Source organism: Pecten maximus, chromosome 3 (assembly GCF_902652985.1).
Source record: "Pecten maximus chromosome 3, xPecMax1.1, whole genome shotgun sequence".
Classification (NCBI taxonomy): domain Eukaryota; kingdom Metazoa; phylum Mollusca; class Bivalvia; order Pectinida; family Pectinidae; genus Pecten; species Pecten maximus.
Window position 1 is genome coordinate 26505075 of NC_047017.1, and position 25597 is coordinate 26530671.

Genomic DNA, 25597 nt, shown 5'->3' on the forward strand with positions numbered 1-25597 from the left:
TGTTGTTTAAATATGGAGTTCATGCAGCATTATTCTAATATGATTTCAGATTCAAATCGTACAGTTTAATAAAACGATCGCTAAGCTTGTCAGTATGTGTTTTTATTTAGTTGTTTCATCATGGGAATATCATAAACATGCCTTTTGACCGTACAACTATTGTTGTAAAATTGTAATCAAAGGTATCGGGTATACAGAGATACAATCCGACTCTACTTGATAACTATATTTACAAGGGGTTGACTATATATACCGATCGCTGGTTATATTAATATAATCACGTGTCCGCTTCAATTAACACACAATGTCACATTCTTTGTCGTGTAAGATATGCACCAATCGTATGAGCACCATATTTGATTCCATTTATGGTATCACGGGAACGAGGCTTACTTGAAGAAAACGTCATCAGTTTTGACATTCAACATATTCTGTGACGATTTTCACAAATATAATGTCACAAAGGTTATGTGACAGAGAACTTGCAAATAGACTGTATGGCAGTGTGTGCATTACCTGATTACATAATTCGCATTTATTGACTAAATAGGTGTGAGTATTATCATGATGTAACTTCTTAACCGAGCAGGTTGGCATACCCTAGATGACGTCACTTTAATCGCGACACCATTATCAAGCTCAGTCATGAGGTCACAATAATCTTCGCATACTTTTGTCCTCATGATTTTCGTATACAAATATATGTACATATTGTAAATCATGATTTACCTGGGTAGTCACAGCGGATGTAGCCCGTCTCCATAGTTTTTTTTATATGTATCTTAGTAACATGTTCCCTTAAGTAGCCTGTGGTTTTATATCTATCTGACTCAATCTAAGTAAAATGTTCCTTTAAGTAGCCTATTTTTTATATCGATTTCACTCAATCTGAGTAAATGGTTCCCTTAAGTAGCCTGTGCTTTTACATCTATCTGACTGAATCTGAGTAACATGTTCCCTTAAAGCTTTAGTAACTTGTGATTTTATATATATCTGACTCAATCTGAGAAACATGTTCCTTTAAGTAGCATATTTTTATATCGATCTGACTCAATCTGAGAAACATGTTCCCTTAAAGCTTTAGTAACATGTGATCTTATATATATCTGACTCAATCTGAGTAACATGTTTCCTTATGTAGCCTGTGTTTTTACATCTATCTGACTCAATCTGAGTAACATGTTTCCTTATGTAGCCTGTGTTTTTACATCTATCTGACTTAATCTGAGCAACATGTTCCCTTAAGTAGTCTGTGTTTTATATCTGTCTGGCTCAAACTGAGAAACATTTTCCCTTAAATATTTAGTAACGTGTGAATTTATATCTATCTGACCCAATCTGGGTAACATGTTCCCTTAAGTAACGTGTGATTTTTTTATCTATCTGACTCAATCTGAGTAACATGTTATCTTAAGTAGCATATTTTTTTTATATAGATTTGACTCAATCTGAGTAACATGTTCCTTTAAGTATCCTATGTTTTTACATCCATCTGACTGAATCGCAGTAATATGTTCCCTTAAAGCTTTAGTAACATGTGATTTTATATATATCTGACTCAATCTTAGTAACATGTTCCCTTAAGTAACCTGTGTTTTATATCTATCAGACTCAATCTGAGAAACATGTTCCCTTCAAGCTTTAGTAACTTGTGTTTTATATATATATTACTCCAGCTGAGTAACATGTTGCTTTAAGTAGCATATTTTTTTTATATAGATTTGACTCAATCTGAGTAACATGTTCCTTAAAGTAGCATATTTTATATCTATCTGACCCAATCTGAGTTACATGTTCCCTTTAAGTAACCTGTGATTTTATATCTATCTGACTTAATCTGAGAAACATGTTCCCTTAGAGCTTTAGTAAGCTGTGTTTTGTATATCTATCTGATTCAATCTGAGTAATATGTCCTTATAAGTAGCCTATGTTTTTTCGTCTATCTTACTCAATCTGAGTAACACGTTCCCTTAAGTAGTCTGTGTTTTATATCTATCAGACTCAAACTGAGTAACATTTTCCCTTAAAGCTTTAGTAACGTGTGAATTTATGTCTATCTGACTCAATCTCAGTAACATGTTCCCTAAGTAGCATATGTTTTATATCGATGTGACTCAATCTGAGTGACATGTTTCCTTAAGTAGCCTGTGGATTTTTATCTATCTGACTCAATCTGAGTAACATGTTCCCTTAGGTATTCTGTGTTTCATATCTATCTGGCTCAAACTGAGTAACGTTTTCCCTTAAAGCTTTAGTAACGTGTGAATTTATATCTATCTGACTCAATCTGAGTAACATGTTCCCCTAAGTAGCATATGTTTTGATATCGATTTGACTCAATCTGAGTAACATGTTCCCTTAAGTAACCTGTGATTTTATATCGATCTGACTCAATCTGAGTAACATGTTTCCTTAAGTAGTCTGTGTTTCATATCTAAGTAATATGTTCCCTTAAGTAGCCTGTGATTTTATATATATCTGACTCAATCTGAGTAACATGTTCCTTTAAGAAGCCTATGTCTTTACATCCATCTGACTGAATCTGTGTAACATGTTCCCTTAAGTAGCATATGTTTATATATATATATATATATCTGACTCAATCTGTGTAGCATGTTCCCTTAAGTAGCATGTACATATATATCTGACTCAATCTGAGTAGCATGTTCCCTTAAGTAGTCTGTGATTTTATATTTATCTTACCCTTGTGTCCCCTTTGTCTATATCTGATAATTCTTTATGGAATGTACAATGTACATATATTTCTGAGTAGCTTGTATCTCTGAAGACTTCTGAGTAGGAGAATCAACAGAGATTGGAGTCTACGACCCGAGTATCGGTAGCCAGTGGGATCACTGTTGAGAACTGTTGACTACTAGATTTATAGAGTACTCGATCCATATGTACACACAGTTATTGATTTCTCATATACCCAAAACAGTCTGCATTCCGGCGTCACAATGCATATAAATTGGTTTTTAAATTCACACATTACACAAAGCCAGGTAGATTGTTATTAGACTGTGTACATAACACATTCAATAAGCCATTCATATCTGATATTAGTCTGAATAAAACGGCCCCGTGGCAATAATAAAACGACGCTATAATCAATTTTCGAAGTATATTAATTCCTTCATTATGTTAAATTAGGGTGTCCTCCAATGTCAGTATTTCTGTAAAATGGGAAGTCTTGAAGCATCTGACTAGCTGTTATTGTGTACATTCTATTTTATATTTTAAAGTGATCTAGGTCACTGTGGCGGTTGTTATAACAGATTAATTCCTATTTCCGGTTGTTACGTTGTGCACATGCAGAACACCTCTGGTCATTAATTAAGAACAAAAGGCCGGATGTGATCAGGGGTTATTCAAGGCAGAGGACGATTATCGGGGGGAAATCACAGCGTTGATCAAAGATTGTAAATACACATGCTAAATGTATTTATTACGTGCTTTTTCATAAGCACTAAACATGATGTTTACTGAAGTCAGTGGTGATAGCAATGATTAAGTAATACACATCTTTGTAGTTATTGTGTGCTGGGTAAATTAAGAATACCATAGCCATCAACACCGAATGTTACCATTTGCAAAAGGGATCTTGATCTTTGACCAAAAAGACCTTACAAAGATTCCCAACAGACACTGTCGAACAAAGTAGAGTTCCCGCAGATGACAACGTGTAGTGTTAAAACATGTTAGATGTCAATAGTGATGCAATCCCTTTAAAATCGTGTTTGTAATTTCCACTCCTGTACGATACTCTCCTGCACCGGTATAATAACTCCCGCTCCTGTACGTTATACTCCAGCTCCTGTACGTTACACTCCCGCTCCTGTACGATACACTCCCGCTACTGTACGATACACTCCCGCTCCTGTACGATACACTCCCGCTACTGTACGATACACTCCCGCTACTGTACGTTACACTCCCTCTCCTGTACATTACACTCCCTCTCCTGTACGATACACTCCCGCTACTGTACGTTACACTCCCGCTCCTGTACGTTATACTCCCGCTCCTGTATGTTATAATCCCGCTCCTGTACGTTACACTCACTCTCCTGTACGATACATTCCCGCTACTGTGCGTTATACTCCCGTTCCTGTACGTTACACTCCCTCTCCTGTACGTTACACTCCCGCTCCTGTACGATACACTCCCGCTCCTGTACGATACACTCCCGCTCCTGTACGATACACTCCCGCTACTGTACAATACACTCCCGCTACTATGCGTTATACTCCCGTTCCTGTACGTTACACTCCAGCTCCTGTACGTTATACTCCCGCTCCTGTACGTTACACTCCCGCTCCTGTACGTTACACTCTCGCTCCTGTACGTACGTTATGCTCCCGCTCCTGCACGATACACTCCCGCTCCTGTACGTTATACTCCCGCTCCTGTACGATACACTCCCGCTACTGTGCGTTATACTCCCGTTCCTGTACGTTACACTCCCGCTCCTGTACGTTACACTCCCGCTCCTGTACGTTATACTCCCGCTCCTGTACGTTACACTCCCGCTCCTGTACGTTATACTCCCGCTCCTGTACGACACACTCCCGCTTCTGTACGTTACACTCCCTTGTAAGATACGCTGCGGTAAATCGTAGAGGGGCGGAAATATTACAAGTCTAATTTTAATTAGATTGAGCGTGACGCACGGAACATGTGTCAATTCCCTCACCGTTATCGATACATTTGTTTGTGTTTCATTGATGTATATAGTGGATTAAAATGGTCTTCGTCGTCCGGAACCTATGGTCGGCGTGTAAAATTATCTTGGAAATGTGACCCAAATCTACATAAGGAGAACCCAAACATACGAAGTGACACAAACAGCCTGATCACTAAATTAACATCTAGTGTTGCTCTTACAGACAATGGTATCAGTATCACCAGATAAAAGCTTACCGACGAGAACACAGAAAGTTATATCACAATGGATACACCATCCCCTAACCTCATCCACAAAAAATACAGATATTAGCATAAACCAATTAGTTGATCTCAATTGAAGGAGTTGCAACACAGAAAGTCATATGCCAATCAACTTCCTCACGCACTGCGATATTAAAGAAGTTTAGATATATAACACAGGTAGGAGAATGGCTCTCATGATGAGCCACAGTACCCCTCCGTGACAGCCCAGTAACCTTGTGTAGGATATTCGGCCAACACAACCCACTCGGCCTACCTCCTCTGGGTTTACAACGTTGGAAACTAGTCCACACTAATACTGACATCATTATACATGCCATTCTTCTCAAGGACCGTAATATGTTGCGTTTGTATGTAATATCCGCAGTATATATTAGAAATTTTTATCTCTTTATCTCTGAACGGTTTCTCGTGATTATGAATAATTTCCTTAAGTTTAATTTAAACTATTTGATAGAACGCTAAGCGCTCTGAACTTGACAAAGTGCACTTAACGAGACAGACAATTTTCTGTCTTTGTCTTGATATAGCAAAGACTTACAAAGACTGAGTATACAGATCTTTGACCCCTCAAAGACAATCTATAAAGTGTTGGCACTCCGAAATGTCATTAACAGGACACGGTAGCATGACACGCGCACGGTCTCATTATAGTGACCGCGGCTATTTGAAAGTTTGTCTTATTCAGCACAGGACTCACAACAGTCATCGTTTGGGAGGTCAAAAGTATGGAATAAGACAAAGCATGTTGACATTATCAGTTATATCGGTCCATTATACAGCCACACATGGCACTCCAGAAAAACCGTAATCTAGGGAATACAAGACAGCGGCATTAAGTTGACGCCATTAAATGAATCTACATGTATTTTGGTAAGTATATAGAATCCTGTAGGCCATGATCTCCTGCCATCTCACAGCTATATGTCGATGAACATTTAAATGGTTTATATCAGACAGACTTACACTTGTATAGTATAATAAAATGATAGCTTCGCTATGTACTCCTCTTTGCCTTATTGTGGCTGTCTGACAATGAAGATATTTCAGTTAAGATAGGCTTGCGCTGTTCAAGACAAGTACATTGTATATATCAACACCTTGGGTATACTGTATCTTACATTATACTAGTTACCCTTTTAATCACATTAATTATTTGACAACTCTAACTCGGCGACAAAACGCCCCTTTCTAGTCGGAAACTGGTATCTAGATCCCGTCCCAATCCAGCTGTTATGTTAATATCTAATTTGTTCCCCTTGTAACTACCCTGTCGTGAGTACACGTTTCATAAACAACTATTGGAGCTGCGGTTGGTTTTGTGTTACCGGTATTCCAACTCATGTTTTCAATTTTGCTGTAAATCTTCATGACCGTGCATAATTTTGGCTAATGGCATTGTGACGTCATAAGAGAAAGAACCACGCCCATATTAAGAAGACAGAAATACAGTGTATATTAGTTTTCAAATCAGCATTGAAAATGCATTTCCGAAAATTTTCAAAAATCCTTAGGTTTGTGATGAACGGAATCCTTCACGAGCTCCCATTTGATCAGACATTTTTGGATTTCGTCAAGATTCCATTTTTGTTTCAGAATTTCGCTCAACTTAATTTTCCTGTAATCGTTTCATAAAGTTCGTGTTTGTTTAACATAATCTTTTTTCAAAGTTTGAATAACGCAAACTAATATTTCCAAATCAAAATCACTCAATTTCATGAAAGCTTTGATTACGTGTAGAATGATAATATTGAGTACGATATAAACGGTATGTTCTCAACTCACATTCCCTGTAGATATTCTATTGGTGAATGACACCATGCCTCAGAAAACATTCAACCTAAACACGCATTATCCGAACATTAAACTGTCAGAAATAAAAAGTGTTTGATTAAACAAGTCCCCCGGCTAGAAATACAACAGGATTTTAAGCACCCGCGAGTCTAATGTTGATGTCAGTATGGCCCGGGTTAAACCCCCGTAATGTGTAACGTGGAGCGCCATGGTGGTTTGGACAGCTCGACTAGGAATTTTAATTCCGTTAGACATGTCCATAGCTAGAAGTTACCGATACATTACTTTATGCAACCTGGGTGGTATTTTATACGCTGTAAGACTTTTACTGATGTATTAATATATTAATGTTTACAACGCATAGACCGTATAGGCAAGTGACCAATCACTGTGTAGAAGTAGACAGTCTATTTATATCCAAGTGCAATCCCCACAAAATAGGCTACTACAACGACCAATCAAATATATATATAATGCTACCATTTCTGAATGGTAGCAAACTGTTTTCTCGTGATAAGTTTACTCACAGTGCCATAACACTGTTAATATCAGACTAAAATGTTTGTGGTAGATCTATAACAAGTAACAAAGAAAACATTTCTTCTTTAATGAATAAACGATAAATGACACCAGCGTCTTTGAAATCCATCGATCCGCTCCAGTGTAGCTGTACTTAAACACCAGCAGCTCTTTAGTCTGACCGACATTGTATTAAATATTTAATTTACACGACAGGTATAACATAAGGAATACTCATACGGCATGCAAAACACACATTGGAGGGACGAAAGTGATACCGGGTTCTGTTTAAATCTTCCTCGTCAATTTGTCATGTTTTTCTTGTATCCTATATCAATACAACAGACCGGCTATATAGGTATGTGAACGTTCGTAAGTACCACAGTGGACGTTATATTGAGCTAATATCGACACATTACATTCATAAACACTCTCCCCACATCATACCGTTAGAAGGACCGTTGTATGGAGGCAGTCCACCGGAAGTACACATGAAAGGGGAATGTATTCCGAGTGTTACACGTGAAGAGCCTTGGAAATCACGTCTTTCATGGATGTAATCCATGCGAGTATAACTGTAGGTCAGCTGTCTCGGTTAAACAGTTAGATATACTGTATGGATTATACGCTGATGAATGTGATATAGACGACACAGAATATTCACATCTCCAAAGTGTGTATTCGATTTTACTTACAACATAATATTATAATAATATGAATAAGTATTGACCCGAAGGATATAATTCATCACATCAGAGCACTGAACTTGGCATTGGGTGACCTTCTTGCTCCCAAAGTGTGGACAAGGTTGGACATTGTATATATCCCGCCTGTGAGAAATCTTCTAGTGAATCACCATGCAATGTATAACGCATAATTAATATCACTACGCTTTAACAAAACATAGTTCTCTGAAAACAATACAGAATTGATTTACTCTTGTCGTTGTCGTGTTTCCAGGTACATGGTGTAGTTGATGATTGTAGCACTAACATACTTGAAGCATTAGACTCAATTGAAATCAATTGCAGACAGATGTTATGTATAAAGGGTTCTTCCGTGTCTTTCAAATGTTTGCTTTTTAATTTTGCTGTTCCTTGTTTTTTGTAAAATCGAGACTTTTCCACGAAAAATAGTTTTCACGAAGTAAACGTACACAATTTTACAGAATAAATATTGTCGCGTTTTTTTGTTTTTTTTGTTTTTTGTTTGTTTTTGTTTTTGTTTTTCGTTTGTTTTTTGTTGTTGTTGTTTTTTCAGTGAAAGCATTGCGTAAATCTAAGGTAACAGTTTCTGATTGATAGTGATAGCAAATGCGCATTTTCATCACAACGCTAATCTGTGATATACTTATTCTAAACGTGTATACTTTTTCATTTGAATAAAATTTACTCAGTAGGGACAACCATTTTTTATGCTTCATACGTATCAAATCAAAATAATGCAAACAATTTGATACTGTTGGCAGTACAATATACTATTCATGCGGACAGCTAACTGTGTGCCAGACCGCTGTGTGTGCTTTTATTGCAGGGGAAAAACATCTCGGTCTCAAATATCGCAATAAATTACTAAAACATTTCATGTTAAAAATCGGCCAGTTTGGGTCCCATTGTCAATGGCTGATGTATACAAACTCTGATTGTGTATTGAACATTGATATTCTCCCTTCCAGACAATAATTACTTCATCATGTTTAAAAAACCAAACGGCCTTTTTACCAATTGATGGCAATTTGTCAAAATGTATAGCCGTCTTTTTATTGTTGTATTGTGAAACAGTTTCAACGTAAACACATAAAAATGTACACAAAACATAGTCTGTGTGCACAGATTTGTAGACAATTCTTACACGCATTGTTATAGACAGTGTATAGATTTCATCTCGACTGGCGGTAGAATTCCTCCGGACTTTTAAGTGTCAATACTTGTGACGGGCGACAGGAACATTTACCGTTAATACTATAGACACGTGCTTTAATGATCCGTGCCGTTTTCTATATTCCATTGTCCTTTTTACTACCCCTTTGTGACAATACAGTGTCAGTTTTCTAAACGTTACACGCCTGTTGAACCCTTTCTCTCCGATCAGTCAAAACCTATTAGGGAAAGTGTTTCGCACTGAAGACCCACGTTGACTGGTGACAGGTAATGTCTACTGGTAGAAGTACCGATTGGCGCTGCCTGCTTCCACACAAATAAACATTCCCAGTGAGTAAAACTAGCAGTCCTGTATATTAAGGTACTGTATGTAGTAATCAGAAAGCAGTGGATGGAGTGCACTTTCTATGGATTGACTTATTATATTGCCAAAATTAATTGGTATTTGCAAGCCATTCATCCAGAGAATGAAATATCTCCTAATCGTTTGAATTAATTTCATGATCATTATAAGCATCCATATATTAGTTAGTCATTGCTGAATGCTGTCGGCAAGATCCTACACTATTTAGAACGCGTATTGCTGAAAACCAGCTCATTTGTATACATGTTTTATCGTATACAATTCTATTCATAAACACGGTCCGTTTTTTACGTATGTTTTTTGTGTACTCTTAATGACCATTGCTGAAGCGATATCAATAGAAATGAACATAGAGAGGGCGCCTTGTTCAAATGTGGGTTTAGAAAGGAACCGGAAGTGTAACTAGACTCCACATAGGCAGGAGCACATCGGATGATCGCCCCCAATGGCGACACATAGGTGCCTGTTTGTAGTTGTGAAAAGATAAATCATTTGTATCTCAATAAAGCAATCATTTAAAGCGGTATCTATAAGATAAAGCGGTCGACATAGTTAGATAAGGTTGTTCTTCCCCAAGTCTGGCAGAATCGTTCATTCTGGTGAGGGAGGAGGACCATATTATTATTTAGAATAAATCGGATTTAACGATCTGGAAGCACTTGATAACGTCAAGGAGCGCTGTCAATAAGACTCTCAGTCCGGGGACGATAGCTACTAAACTATAGATACCCCGGGTATAGAGCTACGAGATAATAAATATTAGATAATTTACAATGTACAGGCGAATGAGGTAGTTACGACGTAAGATATCCCCAAGATATGAAAACTAATAGAGAATATCTACAATGTACGAGCGAATGAGGTTGTGACAATACGGGATATCCCGGTGATATGAAGCTAATATAGAATTATTTTGAATAAATCAAGAAACGCCTTGGATTGTCAATTACTATATATATGTATCAGCAATTGATGCTGCCACGAGACAATATATTTCCCCTCGTAGATTAGCCCGAGTTTCCTCTGGCCCTGACACCATGCCTGGTGTGGTTTCAGAGCCAGAGGAAACTCGGGCTAGTCGGAGACTGAAACTGATAGACAATGCAAGTACGAGCTGGTATAACTATAAAGAATGGTGGAAGTATTAGACAATATACACAGCTTACCTCTACACTACAACACGGAACATCAATCAAACTTAGACCTCTACGATCCTCTACGATCCTCTATGATACACTGCATTGTAATCAGATTGTACACAACAATATCCCGGATATAGCGGCAGTGACGAAATGTTTGGATACAGCACAAGTGCCTGACTCGTTTTATAAAATAATAACATATATAAGAGTACATATAAATGAGACTCTTATATGTTATTATTTATAAAACGAGTCAGGCACATGTGGATACAGACAAAATTTAAGACACAAATGAGTTGTTTACTGACAGTAAAAGACTTCTTTCAATTGTATGGGATTCTCGCCTGAATACTAATGATAAAACATAGCACCTTATTAACATGTATGAAACACTTTCTATATTTCAACGTCTGGGTAGGTGACATTTTATTGTGATTACAGTCGATAATGGTGGGATGGTAATATTAGTATTCAAGTTATACATACAACAAACTGTCAAATATAGTAAAAGCAGTTCCATTGACTTTGGAAAGCACAAGACGACAAAATGCATTGTTCACAGAGCCATTCAAGCCTAAAACGAGGAATTCGATGTCAAGTTACAAGTAATCTCTTTCAACTTGGAAGTGTGACTTTTATAAGTTATGCTTGACGTTACGAAAAAGGAAATCCTTCAAAACAACAATCGACCCGATTATGTTACTAGTCCTCTATCACCAACACTTGACAGGTACAGCCACTGGGAAATTTACTATAGTCTTCAAGTCTTCAAGAACATGTCTTTATGACCACTTGGGGAGCTAAACGATATATGTTCTGGCGTTTAGCACTGTTTAAAATAGAACGCATGGATACGGCCAAAGTCAGGAGGTGGGAGGAGACTGCAGTGTTGCGTCGAGGGCTTTGGTGCCGATTCGGGTTTGAGGATGTGTGGTTCCCAAATGACAATGGTAATGAACGTAAATATATGTATTTTTAATATGTCAAGTTGGAACATTTCCTGGCAACATTATTATCCAATCAGTTTCACCACTCTTTTATTTGGGTTTTGATTTATAACGTACTTGGATCATTTATGGTTTTTCTGTGATCAACTGTTGATAGATGTACTTGTCTACTTACAGATTTAACAGACTGACGTAATTATAGTTAAACCCGTCATTAAGTCATAGTTTCGGCGTTATCAGTTTGGTCTGTCAGTTCTATTTACTTGAACTGATTAACTGTTAATATAAACATTTTTACCTGTGATCATCTGTCGCCTTTCTTCAGGTGTCGCCTCTACATCCTGGAACGTGATTTCCTTAATAAAATGTTGGAACTCGTTGAGTCTGGTCTGAAAGGTACCCACGGTATAGGGCCTGGCCAGGCTTTCACCTTGTTCCAGCTCGGACATTTTGTCCCGGTTCCGTAATCCAAATTTAAAAAAATCACACAAATTGACGATAAATAGTCAGCATTGTTAGTGTAGAGAGCCGTGATTCAAAACACACATAAACAACACACATAAATATATATATACCCCTATTGCTACCGGTGTCTTAATATCCCGGAGTTCGGTTAAATCCCATTTTAGTGTTCAGAGCTAACACAAGCAATACAGATCCGATGGAAAAAGCACATATTTTGTAGTAATACAGTGTTCATTGCCACAGCGGGACTTTTACACCTGCACACAGAAGTCTGTATGTTATCCAGGTACGGCCATGTTGTCGTCGCCAGGTACGAAACAACCCTTCAAGTGGGTAATCCCGGGGACAAAGCGTCGTAGCAACTATTGTGTAAAGGGATCGGCCCACGACGGGCGAGGGGAGAGCAGGTATCGGGGTAGAGACAAGACCGCTATTGATAAGGTACGCACAATCGTATGTATAAGGAGTGAGCTTAAAGCTTGAAAAGGTCAACATAATTGTCGCTGTAATCACCCCGTCATAAATATACCTCTAAGTGATCAATATATTTATTTATTGTACGAGTGTTACAGTGTCAACTGGCGAGTGTATTGACACTGAATCCATGTCTTTTCAGGATTTGATGGGATTATTTATATACATATAAAAACTTATCGAAACCTACCTGAATAGACGGTAAGGTAGAGTACATCTTGACTTACATGGTAATTGATACATACCAAGTACTATAAATTAAACTCTAAAATGGAACCAATAAAGAACAAGTTTGTTTATCGTTGAAATAATTGTGACATTTTAATTAAAAGGCAGGGAATAAAAGGTAGATATTTCGAGGGCCGACAGGTAATACAAATCGACTCAAAAACGCAATATATATATACACCACTTTCATCATTCTTTTGAACAAGCCACATTTTTTCAAGTGCTACTATGCGATGTTGGCCCTATTAAGATATATTCCAGTGATAAGAATGCCGTTTATATACGATATATATATCTTTTCAACTTCCCAGTACTAAGATAAAAGAAAGAAACAGTCCCTTTCATTTTGGTCACTGAAGACTTCGTATACTTATATAAGAACATTATCAGCTTTCCCAAAGTGTTCCGCTATAGAGAAACATAAAAGTTGATCGCCGTTGCTTTTTAGTAAGAGAGAATTAGTACTTACATACCAGTTCAACAAATACGATAACAAACTGAGCATGAAAACCGAGTACACCACCTGTGAAATACAAACATGTCACACCTGTAAACGTTATATTGGGTAATACATGTACTTATACAAATACAGTTTGATAATTCGTAATGCTAAAATAAACCGCTTCGGGAAATACCACGTTAGCCGAAATAAGTATCAATTGACATCTTGCTTGCCAACTATATTCAATACTTACTACATATTGCGTACTGTTAGCTATATAGTATTCACTCCGTACTGTCAGCTATATAATATCCAATACGTACTGTCAGCTATATAGTATCCACTACGTACTGCAAGCTATATAATATCCACTACGTACTGTCGACTATATAATATCCACTACGTACTGTCAGCTATATAGTATCCACTACGTACTGCAAGCTATATAATATTCACTACGTACTGTCAGCTATATAGTATCCACTACGTACTGTCAGCTATATATTATCCACTACGTACTGTCAGCTATATAGTATCCACTACGTACTGCAAGCTATATAATATTCACTACGTACTGTCAGCTATATAGTATCCACTACGTACTGTCAGCTATATATTATCCACTACGTACTGTCAGCTATATAGTATCCACTACGTACTGTCAGCTATATATTATCCACTACGTACTGTCAGCTATATAATATCCACTACGAAGTGTCAGCTATATAATATCCACTCCGTACTGTCAGCTATATAATATCCACTCCGTACTGTCAGCTATATAATATCCACTCCGTACTCTCAGTTATATAATATCCACTTCGTACTGTCAGCTATATAATACCCACTACGTACTGTCAACTATATAGTATCCACTACATACTGTCAGCTATATAATATCCACTACGTACTGTCAGCTATATAATATCCACTACGTACTGTTAGCTATATAATATCCACTACGTACTGTCAGCTATATAATATCCACTCCGTACTGTCAGCTATATAATATCCACTACGTACTGTCATCTATATAATACCCACTACGTACTGTTAGCTATATAATATCAACTACGTACTGTTAGCTATATAATATCCACTACGTACTGTCGGCTATATAATATCCACTACGTACTGTCAGCTATATAATATCCACTACGTACTGTCAGCTATTTAGTATCCACTTCATACTATCAGCTATTAAAATATTCACTACGTAGTGTCAGCTATATAATATCCTCTACATACTACCAGCCCTATAGTATCCGCTTCGTACTGTCAGCTATAAAATATTCACTACGTACTGTCAGCTATATAATATCCACTTCGTATTGTCAGCTATATAATATCCACTCCGTACTCTCAGTTATATAATATCCACTTCGTACTGTCAGCTATATAATATCCACTTCGTACTATCATCTTTATAAAATCCACTTCGTACTGTCAGCTATAAAATATTCACTACGTACTGTCAGCTATATAATATCCACTTCGTACTGTCAGCTATAAAATATCCACTCCGTACTATCAGCTTTATAAAATCCACTTCGTACTGTCAGCTATATAGTATCCACTACGTACTGTTAGCTTTATAGTATCCACTACGTACTGTCAGTTTTATAATATCCACTACGTACTGTCAGCTATATAATATCCACTACAATGTGTCAGCTATATAGTATCCACTACGTACTGTCAGCTATATAATATCCACTACGTACTGTCAGCTATATAATAGCCACTCCGTACTGTCAGCTATAAAAATATTCACTACGTAGTGTCAGCTATATAGTATCCACTTCGTACTGTCAGCTATATAGTATCCACTACGTACTGTCAGCTATATGATATCCACTACGCATTGTCAGCTATATAATATTCACTACGTACTACAAGCTATATAATATCCACTACGTACTGTTAGCTATATAATATCCACTACGTACTACAAGCTATATAATATCCACTACGTACTGTCAGCTATATAGTATCCACTACGTACTACCAGCTATATAGTATCCACTACGTACTGTCAGCTATATAATATCCACTTCGTACTGTCAGCTTTATAGTATCCACTACGTACTCTCAGCTATATAGTATCCACTACGTACTGTCAGCTATATAATATCCACTTCGTACTGTCAGCTATATAATATCCACTTCGTACTGTCAGCTATATAATATCCACTCCGTATTGTCAGCTATATAATATCCACTACGTACTGTCAGCTATATAGTATCCACTACGTACTGTCAGCTATATAATATCCACTTCGTACTGTCAGCTATAAAATATTCACTACGTATTGTCAGCTATATAATATCCTCTACGTACTGCCAGCTATATAGTATCCACTCCGTACTGTCAGCTATATACTGTCAACTACGTACTACCAGCCCTATAGTATCCACTTCGTACTGTCAGCTATAAAATATTCACTACGTACTGTCAGCTATATAGTATCCACTACGTACTACACGTTATATAGTATCCACTACGTACTACAAGTTATATAGTATCTAGCCGTACTGCTCCCTTTATAATATCCACTACGTTATGTCAGTTATAAAGTATCCGCCACGTAATACCAACTATATATTATCTACTACCTACTACAAATTATATAGTATGTACTCGTACCGCTCCCTTTATTATATCCACCACTTTGTGTCAGCTATATTGTATCCATTGCGTACTGTCAGGTATATGGTATCCACTACGTTCTGTCAGCTTTATAGTATCCATTACGTACTACCAGCTATAGCTATATAGTATCCACTCCCTACTGTCAGCATTATAAAATCCACTACGTACTGTCAGCTATATAGTATCCACTACGTACTGTCAGCTATATAATATCCACTACGTACTGTCAGCTATATGATATCCACTACGTGCTGTCAGCTATATAGTATCCACTTTGAACAGTCAGCTATATAGTATCAACTACGTACTGTCAGCTATATAATATCCACTCCGTACTTTCAGCTATATAATATCCACTACGTACTGTCAGCTATATAATATCCACTACGTACTGTCAGCTATATAATATCCACTACGTCTGTCAGCTATATAATATCCACTACGTACTGTCAGTTATAAAGTATCCACCATGTACTTTCAGAAATATAGCATTAACGACGTACTACCAGTTATATAGTATCCACTACGTATTAGTCAGGATTGTGTATCTCATTTCGTGTATCGTCATTGATCCTTTTTTTCTGAATATGCTTTTACCCGTTTTACATGAAACGGTCAGCTCTTGTCAATGTCATTAATCAAAGGTTTCTTAAAGGAAGCCCAAGCATGATGAGCATCATAAAAAACTCCAATCGGGCTTCATTGTACCTACTGTATGTCAGCAGCTAAGTTTTCTATGCTGACATCTTGAATTGTCTGTATTTAATTGTCGTGTGGGCTTTGGGAGCAGGTTCTCTGATGATTTTTCATAGTATTCGCCAGATGATTGTCACTGACTCCAAAGTTTTAAAGAAAATATTTTCAAAGTAATACGACCTTGCACATTATAAGATCTCGTTTAGTTTTCTCGAGTGATTACTTTACTTTAAGGTATTTATTGAGTCAGTAAATATGACTGATAATAAGTCCATATATTGTTATTAGACAAAGTTCCAACAATAACAATGGAAGGCTGCTATTTAAGTCTTGTCCTGTGCGGGCATCGTTTTCCCTGCATAAATGGGATTTTGTTTTACATTTTCGTAATTCGTAAACAAACATGGACATGACTAAGATGTTCACTAGCACTTGATGCTTTATCAAAATAATTGCCGCAGTAGATTTTAAAGCTGCTTGAAGCCTTAGCATCTAAGAACCTGATAATGCGTACAATTGCATAAAACCATTAATCCAAAAACAACCGTCTTGTTTAGTACCAAAACATTTCTCTCGGTTAATACCAAAACACACTTCCTGTCTACGTGAATATCAATGATTGTTTTCGCTTTTCACTGGAATGGTAGTGTTAAAGTTGAAATAAACAATCTTGGTCGGGATAATCTCCCTCGAGAAAATAGATAATATACAATAAATATCATTTTATCTGCTAGATGAATATTAGACGCATTACTACACGGGTAAACTTAATGGTAAACAATTGTGTGAATACTTACTCTTCCGTTATTTTATCTTAGTAAGGGTACGTCGATTATCTTAGTTAGGGTATGACGATTATATTAGTAAGAGTACGTCGATTATCTTAGTTAGGGTACGACGATTATCTTAGTTAGGGTACGTCAATTATCTTAGTTAGGATGCGACGATTATCTTAGTTAGGGCACGTCGATTATCTTAGTAAGGGTACGACGATTATCTTAGTTAGGGTACGTCGATTATCTTAGTTAGGGTACGACGATTATCTTAGTTAGGGTACGACGATTATCTTAGTTAGGGTAAGTCGATTATCTTAGTTAGGGTACGACGATTATCTTAGTTAGGGTACAACGATTATCTTAGTTAGAGTACGACGATTATCTTAGTTAGGGTACGTCGATTATCTTAGTTAGGGTACGACGATTATCTTAGTTAGGGTACGACGATTATCTTAGTAAGGGTACGACGATTATCTTAGTTAGGGTACGACGATTATCTTAGTTAGGGTACGTCGATTATCTTAGTTAGGGTACGACGATTATCTTAGTTAGGATACGACGATTATCTTAGTTAGGGTACGACGATTATCTTAGTTAGGGTACGACGATTATCTTAGTTAGGGTACGACGATTATCTTAGTTAGGGTACGACGATTATCTTAGTTAGGGTACGACGATTATCTTAGTTAGGGTACGACGATTATCTTAGTTAGGGTACGACGATTATCTTAGTTAGGGTACGACGATTATCTTAGGGTACGACGATTATCTTAGTAAGGGTACGACGATTATCTTACATGTTTGAATGATGTTACGGTGAGAAGTCCTCTGCCCTCGGTTCCTGTACGTGTGTAGCCTGCCCAAGTGTACTGCTATATACTAGTACTCCTTGCTTTAATAACCAATATTCAAAACTTTAGAAGACCAGCGTTACGACCGAAATGAAATGTTCAGCACGTTCAGTATGATTCTAGCTTCTCCATAATGTATGTATGTTTATGTGTAAATAAATACGTCACAGCTTTGTTGAGTCATTGTAATTGATGTCTTGTCCATGCGGACATTGTAATACTAACCATGCATGCTCATATACCGGCACATTCACGAAGTCATATACCGGGGAGCACTTCTGTTTATTTATAAATGTCAAGTGTGCTCAATGGATATTTTAAATAATACGTATTGCGGAATAACCCGCAATTCACGTTATAAAATTGGATGCAGATACTGCTTGTTTCTGTTTAGATAAGAAATCTTGTACTTGCATGTATTAACGAAAAAAGTTTGGAGCACGACGCTTTAATATAAAACATAGGATACATTACTGAGTTACCTCCTTTGTCTGTAAGCTCTTTCCGGTTTCAACAAGAAGATGAAATCAATTTGGCAGTGGAACAAATTCGTCCAATTAAGTATCAGAAACTGTTTGTTAGCAGGAAATAAGATTTCAAATTCGCGGCATAGTTCGCGGTACAACTTACTTTAGGTAGGTTTTATTGAACTTTCGCTATATATCTTTGGAGAGCTGCTGCCCAGGATACAGTTTATTAACTGATTTGTCTAATTTACAATATTTTGGACATTTTATTCATTGTGAACATTGTTCTGCTGATCTGTTTATATTGAATGCAGTTGCAGCTGCATATTGATTTGTTGAATATTGATTTCAATGATTTGGCATCTTGATTAACAGGGAGCTGGCACCCAGAATCTGTTAAATATTGATTATTTGTAAACTATTGATTAACGGGGAGTTGTCACCCATGAACCGTTGATTGATTTGATTACTTGATTTTTCATTGAATTTGCTTTATAATTAACGGGGAGCTGTACACCCAGAAACCGTTAATTATCATTGTTTGTATTTATATTGATTTGTGGCATGTCATTTATACCCATGCTGGGACGACTGCCAATTCTAGTAAAGTTGTGACTAATAAATCCAATCAAACCTATTTATGATGTCTTTGTTTTGCATTCATATTTTATAAATCATATTCAAACGTTTTCATGTTCATGTCCATATTTTCAAGTTTCAATCGACTATTTATTACTTTTTATTTACATGTCAGTTATTGAAAATTCTGTAACTGTCAGCAAGTGCATGTTTAAGATATGCACGTTACACGTGTCCTAGCAAAATCGAATAAAATAAGCAGACTTGTCTAGCGGTATCATCATACTGAGTATTCATATTTCACCAAACATGAGACCAGTAAAGTGTTGGCCGTTATAACCAGAACTAAATACATGTATAATGATAATAGTCACTAAGTCTCTAATTAAATTATTGAGTTGTTACTGCGGTTTTATCGTATTTCAATCGTGTAAGGTTTTGAACAACTGTACTATTTTATGGAGACATTCTGAGTTCAGAGATTTGTTGTCTTCAATGCCAATTTACTGTCGTAATTTAGCATCCAGTTGGTTACGTTTGGTTTATTTTGTTTAACGTCGTTATTAACAGCCAGGGTCATCTAAGAACGTGCCTGGTTTGAAGGTGGAGGAAAGCCGGAGTACCCGGTGAAAAACCACCTACCTACGGTCAGTACCAGGCAACTGCTCCACATTGGTTTAGCTTCAAACATATGTATATAAGTAATGTTCAGCTTGTTTGATCGTTGGACATATAGCAAATACAACTTCACGAAAGTCCTTCCTCGCTGAATTATAAATCAAGTCGAGTTTTGTGTTTTTATACTCGGTTTTAATGATATTACTGTATATGTTAATGACGTTGTCGTTTTAGTACACACTTAGTTAAAATAAAACAATGCCCTTAACTGCAAAAGCAAGAATTCAACACAACCATTTCTCCAGCATAATTATAGGATTAAATGGATTTTTCTGGGGACGGAATAGACACCAAGAGTTGTATTGTCCATTGTTGCCGTAATAAAGGTGTAAATAAAAGGGTGTGTTCCGTTTCCCACAGGTGACTGTGTATTGCACGTTGTGTATCCACTGTCACCGAGTACTTCTTGCAAATAGTCTATATTGATACTTCAAATGCATTCTCCGTATCATTTCCTAAAACAATTCGTCGCAGAACCTGTCCAATCAACGGTAGATCCTGGGTTTTTCTTCCGGTAAACTGCTTCCGCCAAGGACATAAATAACTCGTTGACACCCTTAGCATTGGCAGCACTAACTTCCCTAAACTCCAATCCATTTTCATCGGCAAATTTCTGAAAAAAAAGGTAATAGCAGCAACAATATATTGATATTGTGTTCTTTTTTATCAATTGTTACACGGGTTTAACCAGGTATATTCCATATGACATAGAAGAATGGTAAGTATTTTCAACTTCCTAGGATTTTTTAATAGCCACAAATTACAAAACGTTGCTTATATATGTACTGAAACTAAAACTAAATGTTTGTGTTCCCAATTGAACCTGGATTGTTGCTTAAAGCCCCATACTCTCAAAGAAATATTTTAAAATATATGCATTTTTATCTCTTCACAGTTTTCATATACACCCAACAAATTATGGCGAATAAAAAACTGAAGGAAAATGTGTATTTATGAAAGTATACGGTCAACACAAATGGGCGGAACACCGAAAGCGTGGGCCTGCCAAAGCGCAGACAGATCCTACCAAAAAGAAACGTGAAAGGGACCGGAATCACCAAAGCCCCAGGATTCCCTTAGGGAACAAATTAATGCGTTCGAACTTAGCAAGAGAAGAAAAAGGAATACACTCGATGTCCGATTTTGCCGAACGTCTATCGGAATTCTGGATAGCCGTATTCCGTATACGTCGAACATGAGCGTTAATGAGCACTTCGGATTGCCATAAATACATATGTGTAACTACAATTTTTGGTTATTTGAGAGTATGCGGCTTTGACACTAATTTGGATATTCAGTAAGAAATGATTAAACTTTGTACCTTTCCTTCATCAAATGTCACCTGTCGCTCGTCTTCCATTTCAATTTTATTTCCAACAATAAATTTGACTATTTCTGGATTTTCAATATCAGGGTTTATGTGATTTGTTATGTTTTAAAATGAATTCTGAAACAGAGAAGAAAAATCTAAATAATGTCGATAAAAATACGCCATATAGGACCAAAGCGTAAAGCCGGAGGATTAAAAAAATGTTATTCATATGAAATGCTTTCTCTTTTTGTCAGTATGCATTCTGTTTTCTTCGTGCTAATAGATAAATAAACATATCTTATATTAACGATTCATTCAACTAACACCTCATGTCACTTGTAAAGATATGAAACATAATAAAAGTAGACTGCATCATGCAGCGTTCATCAATTTATCAATTCCAAGACACATTAGTAGTATTAGGGAACCACGTGGGGAATCCAGAGTTGAATGCCTTACCATTGACGTGACGTCATACACGATGCAGATCGCTGATGATCCTTTGACATATAACCTTTAGCTATGTTTCTAAATCGTTCTTGTCCCGCTGTATCCCACTAGATAAAAAGAAAGTATTACAAGAATTACGCATAAGTATATGTCTCTAATGTTATGCTATGTAAATATCGCAACTGCAAATTTCGATAAAAATTCAGTATATACCATGTATCATGACTTCATAGACATGAGTAAATATTGATGCATTACAAAAATGATATAAACTTGAGCAAAATCCCTAATTTTCAAACTTCATCTATTGAATATGGCATTTTAACACAGAAAGCACTCTTTTTAAAACAATTTCACAAAATGTAATCATAACACATTCTGAGTACGCACTATTTCGTTAATGCCTTAGACATAAAGATGAAATCTGAGATAATAGTGACAACATATTTGACCTATACTTACGATTTTTATGTTCACTGACGCACTGTTCGGCAACGATATCGTGTTGCCTCTCTGCAGAATAAATTTTAACTGATATACAGCATATTGGATTTTGTTAGTCGGTATATATATGCTATATTCCCAAATCATACACACTTTTCACTTTCAGTTTATTTATGAAAGGTCTAAATAAAAAATTCTATACCTTTTATATCTAGTGCTAATGTGCAATTCAGATATGTTGTTGAATGCACAAGTGTAATTACCATCCATTATCTGTTAATATTTATCTTAATGGCATTGAACTTTCAATCGATACGTCACAAAGTCTTTTCTAAGGTAGTTTGGTGTGATTTTGTTTCGTCATGTACGATTGGTGATACTGTAAAGTTAGTTATCCTTATCAATATGTTTTTTTCGGTCCTCCTGTCACGTGACCTGCACTACATTAACACTTGGTCTGTAAATATGGCCGGGACACCTCATTAACGTATTTTTTCGAACAAAAAATGTCATACAATTGTTCACCGTATATAGCAACTGAAGAAAAGTGCTGTTCATTCTTCTATTTATTTACGTACACTTATTCAACGGCGTTAGAAAATGGCTTTAATGGATGGAGTGCTTATTTATTTACTTGTTTTTCAATAATTTTGACATTTTCGTAAGAATATATAGCACTTTTCGTTGTTCAAGTACAAAAACTTTCATGCTCCTAACTCTTTTATAAATATTGATTCTGGGTAACGGGGTGTTTCTATGACGATTTATAGGGCAAGTGTTAATGTTCATGCTTCGGTATTGGAACTTTGCAGTGTTATCGAAGCCGGCATATAGAAACGAACAAACGTTGATTCACGTAAACTCATCATTTACACAACATGTCCAAAGGCATAGGGTATCGTGTTGAAAGTTTTCTGTTGTGCATAACACGTTTGCAGACTCAACACTATGGCAAAACCGCCGTAATAATCGTTGCCATGACAGCCGATTAAAGCTGGGATCACGAATGCACTGACGAAGTGAAAGTTGAAATTTTATGCGCATTATGTCGTTTTTCATAAAACTACATTCATACGTCGTATTGATTGATGTTGAAATATCATATCTAATCAATATAAACATAAGAAAACTAACAAAAACACAGAAAAAACACAGAATGAAGCCTCAGGCCGTGAGGACACAACGCGGGGCCTGTAACAATGTGACGTCATCGGAATGTACAAGTTGCAACAAAGTACAACAACCAACATGCGCTGCGAAATCTAATCCCCGCGAACTAGCCTAATGAACAGTGATAAACCCCTGGAATTGTGACGTAAAAACCGGTTTGAACAAATTAGTTTTTGGTAGCGAGAAAAGTGAATCTACTAAATATGTTTGTAACGCTTGAATGTAATGTAGACTTCTTCTGCAGTGGTTTTGAGGTACAGTCAAACTTCGATGTTTCGAAGTTCAAGGGACTAACAGAAAAACTTCGAAACAGCGGGACTTCGAATTATTCATGGTTGACAATAGATCGATGTTTTCTTGATAATGACCATATCTGTTAACGTTACATGTCCTCAGTGTCTTCGTGTTGATCGTCGCCTGTCAGGCTCACATCGAAACGTTTAGTTAATTTATACCTCAAACACAACAAAATATAAAATTCTTTTCGTTTATTATACCTAAGCATTTTATTAATAAAATAAAATATGTATCGGTTACAAAACACTTATATCGCGTTTAACAGATAAAGCAAAAGAAGTACAATGTATAATATTAAAAGATATTAAACGCAAAAAGAAAGGTTGGAAGTAAGGGAAGTCCGCTTTTATGGGATCGTCGTTTATATGCTGAGCTCAGAATATGAAGAAAACAACGCTATATAGAAATATGGTAATTTCTTGCCAAATGTTTCAATTGAACAAAGTATATGTGATACTTTGATAGCGTTAAACAAAACAGAAAATGATAAAGTCGTATGATTATGTACTTACAAAGTCTACTCCAATCGTTGAAGGACACGATTCCGCGAATCCATGCTTCTGCAATGAACAAAACAAAGTCATTTGAATATAAAAGACATTTAGAAATATATCAGGATCCTTCAAATATATTATAAATCGACCGCATTCCAAACATGGTATGTAAATCTTGTCTTCACGAATTAGATCCTTTTGTCGTTTCGTTACATTGAATTCGAAATTAAGTAATAAAGGGAGACTATTCATTCAATTTCGACGGGCAATTTGTATCTATCCTGTTATAATAAAATAGAAGTGTGCGCGTACTAAGAAAAAAAGGACAAAATTAAAAGTAAATGGAATGTCACTTATGCAATGATTAATTAGAAATTAATTATAATTCAATATATACAAATTATGAAACATCTACCTCAAGACAAATGTACTATATCGTAAAAGTGTATTGTTTGATATATATCACATAATAAATAATACTTGTTTGTCATTTTCTAATTACTTAACTCTTATTGAATTTGGATATATGTATATGTATTACATATTGCAACCATTACATTTTGTATATATGTGATTATATAAAAATATAAACCACTATAAAAACGTTTGCAAACAAACATTATATGTATGTCAGTGTCTATCGTCATAACATCTCCTTGGCTATTTCAATTACATACGACCATAAATACAGCTGCATAATCATACCCAAATCTGTATTTGTCATGTGACAAATTTCTGTCGTTATCCGGTGAAACACGTTTTTCCTCTTTCCTTCAAATCTACATCCTAGCTACAACACCATACAGACAGAAATAGACAAGATAGAGTGAGTAGCGCTTACAGCATAACCACCGTGTACAAACCAACATCAAAGGGGAAGGAGCGCAAAAATGATGACATTGGAGGGAAGCGGGATGGGAGAGAGAGTTTTAGCGATTTTACTGACATGGTGGTGAAAAAGTAAGTATATTGAGATAGATATATAAGTATAGTTGACCTTTTGTTACTAGACCCAGCCCCTTATTATTATTATTATTTGAAACGCTTAACAGATAAACTGCTGCCCAATGTTTCTCGACAGGCAGATGAATGGAACAGCGAAAATGTTATATTCATATGCGGGTCTCCTATATGCACAGGCTCATAACAATAAATTGTGCGCATTTTTATACTAGGAATCTGAACAAGCAGTTTTAAAGAAATGTTTGTGGTATATTTTGGCATATCAATGTGGTCATTATTGTGTTAATATGGGTTGATTACCTCATTGATATATGTATACCCAGACTTAACTTTTGTTAGTTTTCAACGAGATATAACTTATTGGCATTGAGGCGATAAAAATGATTTACTCCCATCTTTGTACATGTGTACATATCAAATGGAGGAGTGGTTGAATAGTCAATAAAATAGTCAATAATTCTCAAATTCAACGATTGTAAGGAGACATGTCTTCTGTACACATTAAATTGTTGAAAGTGTATACTTAGCATACACTTACCGCAAATCGTAGCAATATACATGT

At 36.3% G+C, this 25597-nt stretch overlaps 1 protein-coding gene and 1 long non-coding RNA gene across 5 annotated transcripts in view; both read right to left on the reverse strand.

Moving 5' to 3' along the window:
- LOC117323731 (WD repeat-containing protein 64-like) overlaps nt 1–12365 on the reverse strand; it is a 53778-nt gene extending 41413 nt beyond the window's left edge. For all 4 annotated transcript variants that reach the window (XM_033879155.1, XM_033879154.1, XM_033879153.1 and 1 more), the window contains exon 1: nt 11895–12365. In XM_033879155.1, the coding sequence (XP_033735046.1) occupies nt 11895–12045 (151 nt within the window). In that variant the 5' untranslated portion in view covers nt 12046–12365. The remainder of the gene's footprint in view (nt 1–11894) is intronic.
- Nucleotides 12366–20036: 7671 nt separating this feature from the next.
- On the reverse strand, nt 20037–25566 carry LOC117323735. Its single transcript, XR_004531817.1, has 4 exons — nt 24091–25566; nt 21677–21774; nt 21227–21352; nt 20037–20518 (listed from the first exon to the last, which is right to left on the reverse strand). It is a non-coding gene; the product is annotated as an uncharacterized LOC117323735 (long non-coding RNA).
- Between the last annotated feature and the right edge of the window lie 31 nt (nt 25567–25597).